Source organism: Wolffia australiana, chromosome 11, assembly GCF_029677425.1.
Source record: "Wolffia australiana isolate 7733 chromosome 11, ASM2967742v1".
Taxonomy (NCBI): Eukaryota; Viridiplantae; Streptophyta; class Magnoliopsida; order Alismatales; family Araceae; genus Wolffia; species Wolffia australiana.
The window spans coordinates 5673347-5685416 of NC_135845.1; the positions used below are offsets into that span (position 1 = coordinate 5673347).

Genomic DNA, 12070 nt, shown 5'->3' on the forward strand with positions numbered 1-12070 from the left:
TAAGTTCAAATAGAAATGAAAAAAATATTTTGATAACAGTCAAGAGGGGTTCTCAGTAACTCCATGATTCCAAAGTAGGACCGGTGGCATTGATCACCACTCCCTAACATTGATGTGTATGATTTTTGTCACAATCCTCTTTGCGCCCACCCACTACTGCGCCCAGCCCAGCTGCTGGTACTTTGATCTTAACATTTTTTTCTTTATTAATTTTTAAATTTATCTCTGCAAAATAAACAACTCGAGAAGATAATTCAATCAATTAAAGTAATAATTTTAAAGTAAAAATTATTTGAAAAATGAATTTTTAACCAAATGGAAAATTTAATGCATCAAATGAGTATTTGTATCAAAATGAAGTGAATGCCAATAAACGATGCCAAAGTGGCCTTAAGACATGAATGTTCCGTTTGGATGCATTATGTTTGGTTCATCATTGGGCTTACAAGAGGAAAGGCATGACACCTCTCCAACTGTTAACGCCAAGGATGGTGCCTTAGAGGATCATGGGCACCCTGGAGGAGGAGAGATGGGATCTACACTGAAATCAGGGGCCAAAGATCTGCGCCCCCATCTTCGGCTGTCTGGAAAAACATACTTTTGATGATGTTCTAAACTTCTTTTGTAGAAATTTATTGTTCATCCACAGTTTTCTTCTTAGTTTTCACCTACATTCAAGTTAAAATTGGAGATTGAATCGCATTTCTTTGTGCTGCCTCTTTGAGGCATTTTGACAAACATGTACCAGACATCAACCATTTCCTCTCAATTTTATCTTATAAAAATCATATAAGCAACATTACTACATCTAACCCCTAATAATATTATACTAAAATACTTATCCTCAATTACTGAAATTGTTACCCATTACATTCTATTATTTTCCATCTTTCTATCTGAATTCTTATATTCCTCTAAGCAATTAAAAATAATCCTCTCATTTCTCTCCATCTTAAAATCTTGTCATTTATAATTATTTCTCCACTTCATGAAGCTGTATTTAATTAAATAATTTCTTTCTGACTATCTTTAATATTCTTATCTCCATCCGTCCTCTTATATCGTAGTAAGATAAAGTACTCCTATACACTCACTTCTTAATCCTTTTTCTATTACTACATCTACCTGTCCTATCTTACATATAACCTACATCTCCATTAAAATGCAAAATAATTCTTCCACTACCTAACTCTCTTCCTTTACTATAGTACTATAAATAAATTTCATTCTCCCACTTTCTCCCTACCTTTAATACGTATAATATTTATTCATCCTAATAATAATATAAATAACATATTTTCTTGTTAAATATGTTAAATCTCCCTTTCCCTCGCTCCCGCTTTAATTACTTCCTTCCACTTTTCACTAACTTCTCCTTAGGTCACCTTATCCCCTCTCTTTATTATCAAACTAATTTCTCTTATTATCCTTATTATCATCTTATTTCTCTAAAGGCCGGACCCTGTGGAGACAACCTCAGTCCCATTATGCATATTCAAGTTAGTTTCTATAATTACAAATTCAATTCAGGCGAGTTCAATTTACAACAACATTAAATTTAACACCCTAATTTGCCTCCGTCTAATATCTTCTGAAAACATGAAATCATTTATACCATTTGAAATATCTACCTCTAAACAATCATCTAAGAGGGCAAAAGTGCATAATTTATAATAATTTAAAGTTTTTTTTATTCTTAAATCTTAATTTCTGAAATATTAATTTCTCTTTTCTTCGGAGAGTTACCCTTATTTTCCTCTCTTTGCTTCTCTCTTCTTGTTCACCGCCTTCGTCTCCTCTGCGCCTCCTCCTGTTCAAAGTTTGCTCTTTTCTGCCGCTGATAATCTCAAGCGTAGTCTGCATCGTATACCCACTTCGCGTTAAGGTTTTTTTTCTCATTTCTGATTTTGCTCTTTTATTTTGCTTGATTGTGTGTTCTTTCTGTACACTATCTTAGCGTCAAGAAAATGGTTGTTTGGTCGTTTAGAAGAACATGGTCGCTGAGATATAGTGACAGAGACTCTGACTCATCTACTCCGATGATGGGTTAGAATCATCCGAGTTTGGGTCAGCTGTTAGGGCTGTCAGTTTCAGTTTTATCGTCTCTTACGACGATAATTTGGTTTCTTTTAATGCTTGTGTTTGTGTTTTTGTTTCTTGATGGAACACATTTTGTTGATGAAACATTATATGGGGTGTTTTTATTCAGTTATATTTGTATTTTTAGTTAATTTCTGGCATGGAGCATTCGGCCGCTGCGCTCAGATGCTTTGTCTACTGTTTACCCTTGTTTCTTGATTCCCCAATTCGTTGGGAAATATGGTTGCAAAAAATAAAATGAAAATTGATTTTTTGCAATGATAGCTTTTTTTTTTTTGTGGAATAGCTGAGACAGTAGAAATTTTGAACTGAATGATACTTGTGATGGATAGTAAGAGCGTCTACTTGCCCCTTTGAGCTAGCTGCTTCTTCTATGTGCCTATAATTTTACAACTTTTCATCACCCATCTCCCGAGAAGAGTTTAATGAATCGTGAAATGCAATTTTAGATAGATTATTAAGATGAATTCTATCTTCTCTCCAAATTAACCTAAAAACTTTTCCAAGAATGCCAGCATTTCTCCTCAATCTGGTAGACGAGATACATTTTCCAGCTCAGAGACAGAACGAAAAAAAAAGAATAAGATCGAGGACGCTAAGTTGTGAAATCGTGAGCTCAATGTTGTGTCCAATATCCTGATGCGACTGAACAAATACGATTCAGGATTCAGTGGTGATGCTAATGAAGACGTTTTGATTTGGTTCTCATGAATCATGATGTAGGCTTTCATCCTCATGCTTGATCAAAGTTAGGTGTTCGACCATTTTCTGGCATTGCATATTTGTCGATTTGTTGATTTACTTTGAAGTCATTGTGCACAGTTCTGTATAGAATCATGTTTAGCTGCAATGCATCAAGGAGAAGTTATTTTTTCACTTTTTGCAATCTTGACAACTTTGATGTACTTCACTTGCCCAGGTTGAACTTCTCTTCCAATCATTTAAGTGAAAAGTATGTGCATATGCAGATTGGATACCCAGTTAATGTTTCAGCCGATGTTTTCTCTTGCCTTTCATCGTTTATAGTCCTCTCTCTCCTGCTTGTCCTCCTAATCCAACCCCCTTGTTCAGGCCTTTAAATGTCTTGTAAAATAACCCTGTCAAAAATCTCCAAGTATTTCTTGTGCAGGAATCTTGGCTGAAATCTTCATATGAGGAGTGTTTTGGAAGTTCGGTGCTTTCAAGCCTTGTGACAAATAGGTTTCATTTATGGGTTGGGCGCACTGTCCATCTAGTTCGATCCCAGGGCATCAGACGTAGGATGGAATGTGCGATTTGATCCACATAGTATCTTGTGGTGTTCTCATAATTTTACCATTTAGGGGCTTTTTCATTGTATTATATTTAAGGGCTTCTCCTTTAAATAGTTGTAGCTGTCCACTTGCAGGGACAAACAAGAAGTAATGGTGTTGGTTCATGTATTTCCTCCCGGGCAATGCCCTTCCTGCCACCCACCTCCCTCTACTGATGATCTTTCCAGCATTCTCCCCTCCCTCTGATTTCTGGGCGACGATCTTACCCCTTGTCCCTCTCTGTCACTATCTTCTTCGATTGGAATCTGGGGCTCTTATCAATGTGCACGCCTGGAACATGATACATTTCTTCCCATCCAGTAGAAATTCCAAAGGGGGTAGGGAGCTTCGAGGAGAGAGAAAATATGAACGAAGAACTGCTTAGCTTCTTCTGTTTCTGTCAAGAAGATACATATATCGAGAGAGAGAGAGAATAAAAGAGAAAAGAAAGACAAGAAGGGTATAAATGTCATTCAACACATCCTACTGCGCAAGACACTGGATGTAAGGGGGCATTCCATTAAGCGCACTAGGTAAACATCAGTGACAGCAGTGGTGCTGACTCACCCAAGCTCCTGTCGTGGTGGCAACTGAGGTGTACGTGGCAGCCGCAGCGGGAATAAATAGTCTGGTGAACTACCACATAAATTTGTTACTCATGAATGTAGCCCACTGAGATGCATGCTGCTACTCATCACCCACCCTATTCTCCCTCACCTTGTGAAGGGCAGGATGCGCCAAATGCATTGCACGATGGGACGTGAGAGCTCAGATGTCTGGTAGGACAGGCCTTGTTCCATCCCAGGATGTTGCAAACTTTAATTGAGAACCTGTGATGACCTGGCCCAATTACTGTGAGAAAACTGCCTGTTAGTCTAGTTAATCTTGTGATACAATATTTGCTACAAAATGTATCAATCAACAACAAAACAGACCTCTCCGGCTTAGCCGAGAACCAATGCTGATCTGGAATAGAAATGTATCGACGCCGGCGTAACCACCCTGCAGGAAGCTTCAAGACTTGGCGCTCTGTCGCTCCCCTCCACCTGGTCGAATGCAACCCGGAGCCCAGGGAGCCAGACTGTACAACGACTTCTTGATTTCTTCATTGCCGTCGGGGGATCCCTTCCAATCCCCCCCCTTTCTCCTTTTATACTTATTCTTCCCGCCTTTATTTAAGAGTGGGCCTGATTTATTTCTTCTACTAATGGGCCTGATGTAGCCCGTTTATTGCAAGATCGTCATGTGCTTCCACATGACACCCTTTTTCACACTTTTATGCAGTTGACTCTGAGTCAGTCCTTGGTTGACCCTTATCTATCTGTTCTTTCTTGGGTCTTCTCTTGTAATATATGTATAGTACCCTATCATCATGCCTCCAACTTGATCATCTGAACCCCTTTGACTTATTGCGACCATTATTTATCCACAAAATCCAGAAGTACCCTTATTCCTGAGAGGGGTAATAAGGCCATTATCCCTCTAATCAAAGTTCTCAGTGAGATTTGTATATGTGAAGTATCATTGTGCACAACGGTGTGAGAAGAGAAGGATCGAGACAACCAAAATATATATAGATGGTGGATGCCGATAGGATCATGGTTGGGATCGGATCTACTTGTAAGCTTACATAATAGAAGGTACAGAGATGCTCTCAGTAACATCGTCGCCTAGAAGAGAAGGAGAGAGTTAAAGAGATAGAGACAAGAGAGAGAGAGGAGAGAGAGAAAGCAAGTGTTTGAGAGAAGAGAGAGAGGAAGAGTTTTAGAGATATGGAGAAGAGGGAGAGTTAAAGAGATAGAGAGAATGGAGAGAGTTTAAGAGATGGAAAGAGGAGAGAGAGAGAGAGAAACTTGTCATGCCTCTTGATTTTGGTTGAAGGTGAGGTCAGTCTCCATTGTTTCTCATATTGGGAATTTGATCTTCTCCACTGGTTACTGTTTCTTGAAATTTTGTTCAAGCCTTGTCGATATTGATCCAGGTCAGGCTCTTAACAGCATGCTGGTAGCATCAAGGTTCTTGACTGTGCTGCTGAATTCTGCAGTTGATTAGAATTAAGTGTATTCCAGCAGCACTCCGCAGCAAGGTTGACTCATCTCTTTGAAGTTCCTTTGACTGATCACAGATACCTGAGTTTTCATCCTTACAATGATGAAGATGTGGACTATTCAAATATATTCCTGTTAGATTGCAGGGTTAAAATGTAACTCCCTACATCATTAGGGGTCTTTACGTAGATGCACATATCTTTATCTGTCTATTTAAAGCAGATAGTCCGGGGTAAAAGATGATCTACTCTACAGATTTTTCAGGGTTTATCCTCAGTGTGGTGGGCTCCTCCCGTCACCCTGCCTCGTCCTCGGTCTTCTTTGATAATCCAAAATTCCACTGTTCCTTCATTGCCAACCAACACCATCTCATTCTGACTTTTGTGAATGGCCGATCAGGTGATTAGAAGCTTCAATAGATTGTGTTGATCTGGGCACATGTAGGAGAGCGAGATTGAAAAGAAGAATAACATAAATAGGTAAGATTAGGTTTGTATGAATTCTACCTTAAATAGGATATCATATTCGTTACAACTTACAGAGAGGTCGCCTAAAACTACTTGAGCACATTGAGTTCTGCTGAGAACTTATTATTGGAGGCTCAAACAGGCCTCTTAAAGGGCTTATGTGACATTTCTAGAACTCATAGAGTTATTAATACCCCTGATGTATCTGTTGCTGTGATGCATTCCGTCTACTGAAGTTCTTGATTCGGGGGATCTGATAGGAACCTCCACAGGTCCTATCTGAAGAAACATGCTAAAAAGATACAAGAGACCCTAAATGTGGTCAAACGACTGACCACTTTTTGACTGAGATGGTCAAACGACTTTGACCGGTAGATATAAAGAGATGGTCAAACGACTCATTGTGCAGCCATTTTCTCAGCTTGTCATCTCATGTTTCAGAAAAAACTAAACTCCGCTTGAAATGACATATCCACAACGATAAATCAACGGTTTGAAATTTCTGGATAAAGCCCTGCTTTTCTAGATAAATATAAGGATCGAACTGCTGTATTTGGCAGATTTAAATCCACTTGTGCTTCTTCTCTCTTTTACCTTCACCTTTTTTTCCTCTGTTCTTGATTCTCAGTAGGATGCCAGACGGCTCCTGTCAACTATGTTATCCTGAATTTCAACAATCGCGCATTAATATTATTGGGTTTTCTCGTTTGGAAATGTACTTAGTTATTGCAAAATCAAGGGAAGGACGAGAAATCTCCTTAATTTTAAATTGCATTTTAAAAAATTTATTTTTCCACTGCAGGCCTTTATCTTTTATTTTTGTACTGGCCTCACGTTGCCATCTTTGACATCATGAAGAAGAAGAATAAAGTTTACTCTCAGGTGTGTTTTTGCTTTTTTTTTATTTGAGCTCTATTCTGAATTTGACATCGACCAAAATTTTATTTTCGTAGAAAACGTGGTCATTTTCCACTTTTTTCGTCTAAGTCTATTGAATTTTGGTGTTGACATAAATGTGATGCGTAGGATGTTTCTGATGAGGTTCAAGCTGTTGCTCATAAATATTTGCGTGGGCATGGAGCCGATTTAGAGGTTGGTTCAGAGTCACGGAGTTCTTTTATTTTGATGATATTGATTCTATTCAGTGTTGAATGTGCCTTTCATTTCACTGAATGTGCCTTTCATTTTGTTCTCCTTTCAAATTTTAAACCCTACATTAAAATTTTTATTTTAGGTTTTGGAAGATAAAAAACTCAAAGGCCAGCTTTCTGTCAAAGAGCAGCTGTATGGCGAATCTGCAAAAGCGGCAGCAAAAACTGAAAAGGTTTTACTTCGTGATACTTTTTATGAATTTTTTGATATATTTCACTCTTATCTAGCAAGGATCGTTTTTATCTCTGGGAATTGTTTTTTTCCTGGTCCTGGCTACTAGGAACGTAGTGGCAAATTTAAGCACTTACTTTCGTTCACTTGCTCTGTTTGTTGTCTGCTGGATGTAGAAGGAATCTCTTGGACATTATATTTTGTAAACATATGCATCTATAGACTATTATTTATGGAATTATTAACAGAAGAGAGGACTTGTTTTGAGGAAAATTAATTCTTAAGAAGATAATCGCGTTATGCTATCACGTTCTGATTGTTGTTTTTTTTGTATTATCAAAGGTTCATTTTTGTTTTTTGAAATATTGAAACATTAAAGTTTTGCTTTTTATTTCTTATTCGTATGTCTATGCCGACTGAAAATTTTTTTATTCCCTTGGTCATATGCCGTCATCATTAATTTTTTTTCTCAAATCATTCAGTGGATCATGCCCTGTATGAGTGGTCTGCTCGAGGCCGAAGGTTTAGAAAAGACTTGGAGGATAAAACAAGAAGCGATCGTCAGTGAAGTTGATATATTGAACTCCAGAAAAGCCTATGATATATCTCTTCGAGGTGGCACATTTGCATCCCTCTTTATGCACTTTTATCCTGCATAGTCTATTCTACCGCTCAATTTTAACTAAATTCATTCCGGGTGCTCTCTTAAATTTGGAGGGTGAGTCGGAATCTTATTTTGGTTTTAACTGAATTCAATTTCTTTCGTTTTCAATAGTTCTTTTTGTATATTTTTATAGACTTTTTTCATTCAAAAAAAAGATTTTCATAGACTCTCTTCTGAAATAATTTTCTGATTAGAAATTTTCTAAATATCATTTTATGCAAAGTCCAACTAAATTAATTTAGGCCTCAAGTGATGCTCTAAGTCACAATTTTGAATTAGTACCGAAGCTAATTATTTCGAATATCTATGCAGATGCATTACTAGGACCTTATACGCTTGTATACAGCTTAAATGGGCGTAATATGCTGATTGCTGGACGTAAGGGAGACCTAGCTATCATTGATATGCTAACGATGAAGTTAATTAAAAACTTCCAGGTAATTAGCTCCTCACGATTAAGTCTTTTTTTCCAGGATCATTAGCGTAGTCGCCTTGGATTATCAGCTCTTGTAAGTGGGACTTGAATGAGTATATTGAGAATGAGACGCCAACATATAACTCGATGATTTCAGGTGAAGGAAACTGTGCGTGATGTTGTGTTCTTACACGATGGACAGACTTTTGCAGCTGCTCAAAAGAAGTATGCATATCATGAATTAATCTAGCAAAATTTTGGTGGTTTTCTTATTTACATGTTCGTAATATATGAGTGCATGCTAATTTTTATCCCGAAGTGCATTAAAATAATGCAATTCAACATGCTTTAAATGTTTATTCACTATTTTTTGTTAAACATGATGGGGGTTATTCTTCCAAATTCATAATTCTCAAACCTTATGCGTTACATAAATGGATTGTTTATAATATTGAAAACCTGCAACAAGAACGGCCATCAAATTCTATTTCTTAATTTATTTTGCCTTTTTTCTATATTTCATTCAGATCCTAGTTTTTTAATATCCTGAAAATATCGGTACTCCTAATTATGTTCAACAGGTATGTCTACATTTACAGCAAGGAGGGCACCGAACTCCACTGTCTCAGGGTACCCACCAACTTCCATCATTAGTTTCCCAACCAAAAAAGCCTCAAACATCTCATCTTATCTCAAAGATTTTCTTCATTTCATAAATGAAAAAAAATCACTTTCTTCTTTGTGTTCTCTGCATTTCATTCTGTAGGAGCATGAAGCCCCACTGAGCCTTCAGTACCTGTACAAGCACTTCCTCCTATCCTCAGTCAACAAGCTTGGGCAGCTTAGGTACCAAGATGTAAGCACAGGGCAGATGGTTGCCAACTACAGGACTGGTCTTGGGGGCACCCGTGCCATGCGAGTCAACCCCTTCAACAGCGTTGTCGCACTCGGCCATGCCGGCGGGAAAGTCACCATGTGGAAGCCCACGAGTGTCAAACCCCTCGTCTCGATGCTCTGCCACCATGGCCCCATCACCGCTCTCGCCTTCCACAGCGACGGGCACCTTATGGCCACAGCCGGCATGGACCGTAAGATCAAGCTTTGGGACCTGAGGAAGTACCAGGTCATCCGGTCCTTTGCCGGGCACGCAAAAACCTTGGATTTGAGCGATAGAGGTCTCCTTGCCATCGGCAACGGCTCGTTCGTTGACGTGTGGCACGACACAGCTGGTGATCATAGCTTTAAACCCTACATGAACCACTCCATGGCAAAGGGTTTCCAGATTGGGAAGGTTTGCTTCAGGCCTTATGAGGATGTCCTTGGGATTGGGCACTCTCATGGGGTGTCGAGTATCCTTGTTCCCGGCTCCGGGGAGCCCAATTTTGATTCATGGGTGGCCAATCCTTATGAGAGTACCAAGCAGAAGAGAGAGAAGGAGATTCATAACCTTTTGGACAAGCTCCCCCCTGAGACTATCATGCTGGATCCTGGAAAGATTGGCTCAGTGAGGCCGACGAAGACGAGGGTGGCGGCGGTGGATGAGAGGGAGGTGGAAGGTGAAGCAAGGGATGTAGCCATTGCAGAGGCGAAGGCAGCTGCGGTGGTGAAGAACAAGACAAAGGGGAGGAACAAGCCTAGTAAGATGCTGAAGAAGAAGCAGGATGAGGTTGCCAGAGTGAAGAGGAAGTTCATAGAAGTGGCTCCTGACCAGCCAAGGAAGAAAATCAAGGAGGTTGAGCTTGCTGAGGTTCCCAGATCCCTTCAACGTTTTGCCAAGAAGAAGCCATTATGATTAATTGTTTCATCTTTTCTTATATATTCTTATTCAGGCAAAATGTACCTTTTATTGAATTTAGCTAATGAGATGAGAATTTTGTAGCAGTTCTTTGGCTGGTAGAGAAAATTTTTATTTATTGATGTCGTGACTATTAGCTTTAAAGATGGCATGCCCAGTAGTTCTGATAATTCTGGAATGGGGAAAATACGAAACCGACTGTTATGTTTATTTAAACCAGAGTTCTGATTTTCTTAAAAAAAAACCAGAGTTCTGATCCCTCTGAATTTTCGGATGGTATTGGAGTTTATACAGAGGGAAAAGTAATTGAAAATATGTGAAGAAAATAGTGTTAAAATGATTAATTTAATAGATGACATACAAAACGCAAAGTTCAACGTTTTTAATGCTGGAAAATAAGAATAAACAAGATGAAAACAATAAGAGAATATTGTTGAATCCAGTGATTCTGAGATCAACTCGGATGAATCTTCCTACTATAAGTGCTATCTTGGCAATCATTCACTTGACTATTCAACTCACAAAGGGAGAAATGGTTCATTTTCAAACGAGTTTGCTGAATTGCAGACAAACTTTCTGTAGAATTTGTCGAAATTTAAGCAAACAAGTCACAAGTAGAAATTGCAAGCATTCTCAGATATTTTATCAAAACCCATGAAGAGTCATTAGAAAGGAATAACCTTTAATGTTCACTATAAATTACCCATCTTGCTCAGCTAATAATTTCATTGTGTTAAATTCATGACTAATTCAATGATCATCATCAGTTTCCCAGAAGTAATCAGACCTTTCCTCACGATAATTCACTGCTGAATAGAACTGGATAGCTTTTAGCAGGTATAAGGAAATCACATGCTGAGGATTGTGAGTTTGATTTGGCCACTTCACAGACCTTTTGGAGATTACTATAAAGAAAAGGGTCATGGACTGTAGAAAGATAGTATGAGTATGTTCGCAATATAAGTAATAAAGTGGGGCAACGAAGCAGAAAACCAGTAATAGGCAACCCAGCATGGTGATTAAGTGAGAAAAAGGTAACCAACATTTAACAAAAATGGCTAAACATTTCCCTAAAACTAATTTAATGATATCAAGTATCAGGCTGGGTGCACTCTGAGTAGAAACACTAGGATTAGATATAAATGAAAAGTTAGATAAGGCATTTTTAAATAGAGAAACAGGTGGTTAACATTCATTGGAAATTGGATAAAATATTCTCATAAAGCAATTGAATTATGATTGATAGCACACATTAGTATCGTTCTTTTGTAGGTTATTTATCATCATTTTAGGGATATATTGCATGATAAGCATTTATTTTGCACATACTATCACTAGTCATGCATAAAGATGTTGTTTATTTTATTATTCTATATATATTGAAAAAAAATATTACGCATGAAAATTAATCATATAATTATTATGGAATTTCCCGTGCGGAAATATGAATAATTGGGTTATAGAGTGAGCAGGAGGAAATGGAGCAGACCATCAGATCATGGAAGCAACTTAATGGGGCAAAGGACAGTGGGCCTTTGCTTTTATCACCTGGTGATTAAAGGGCCAAATTTTAGTTTCCTAATCCATCCATTCATGTTTCTCACCAAATAACATTCATAAAACATGGTGATTTAATAACAAAATGACAGTGGGCGACCTCAAACTCACGATGAAAGATAATTATGTTTTTTAAAAGTGATGTCTTTATCTTATTCTAAAATGTATGGTTGAATCTGAGCTAGAATGGCATATTAAGATCCAAACATTCAATGATTCATCATCTTGTATGAGTAAGAAGAAACACGAGGACTAGTTCCAAACAAATTACATCATTTTGTTTTCAATGGTATCCAGTGAGGAAATAGATGATGATATCCTACAATAAATGAAGTTGAAATCATATGTGGAATAAAGGTTATTTAATAGATATTACATGTTGAAGAACATGCACTAACCCGTATAATGA

At 38.0% G+C, this 12070-nt stretch overlaps 1 protein-coding gene across 1 annotated transcript; it reads left to right on the forward strand.

Moving 5' to 3' along the window:
* Positions 1-1758: 1758 nt before the first annotated feature.
* On the forward strand, positions 1759-10190 carry LOC144709561 (Transducin/WD40 repeat-like superfamily protein). Its single transcript, XM_078583137.1, has 9 exons — positions 1759-1885; positions 6710-6789; positions 6934-6999; positions 7142-7231; positions 7713-7845; positions 8207-8331; positions 8467-8534; positions 8891-8939; positions 9076-10190. The coding sequence occupies exons 2-9, from the start codon at positions 6760-6762 to the stop codon at positions 10099-10101; spliced, it is 1587 nt and encodes a 528-aa protein (XP_078439263.1). The 5' UTR covers positions 1759-1885; positions 6710-6759; the 3' UTR covers positions 10102-10190.
* Positions 10191-12070: the final 1880 nt, after the last annotated feature.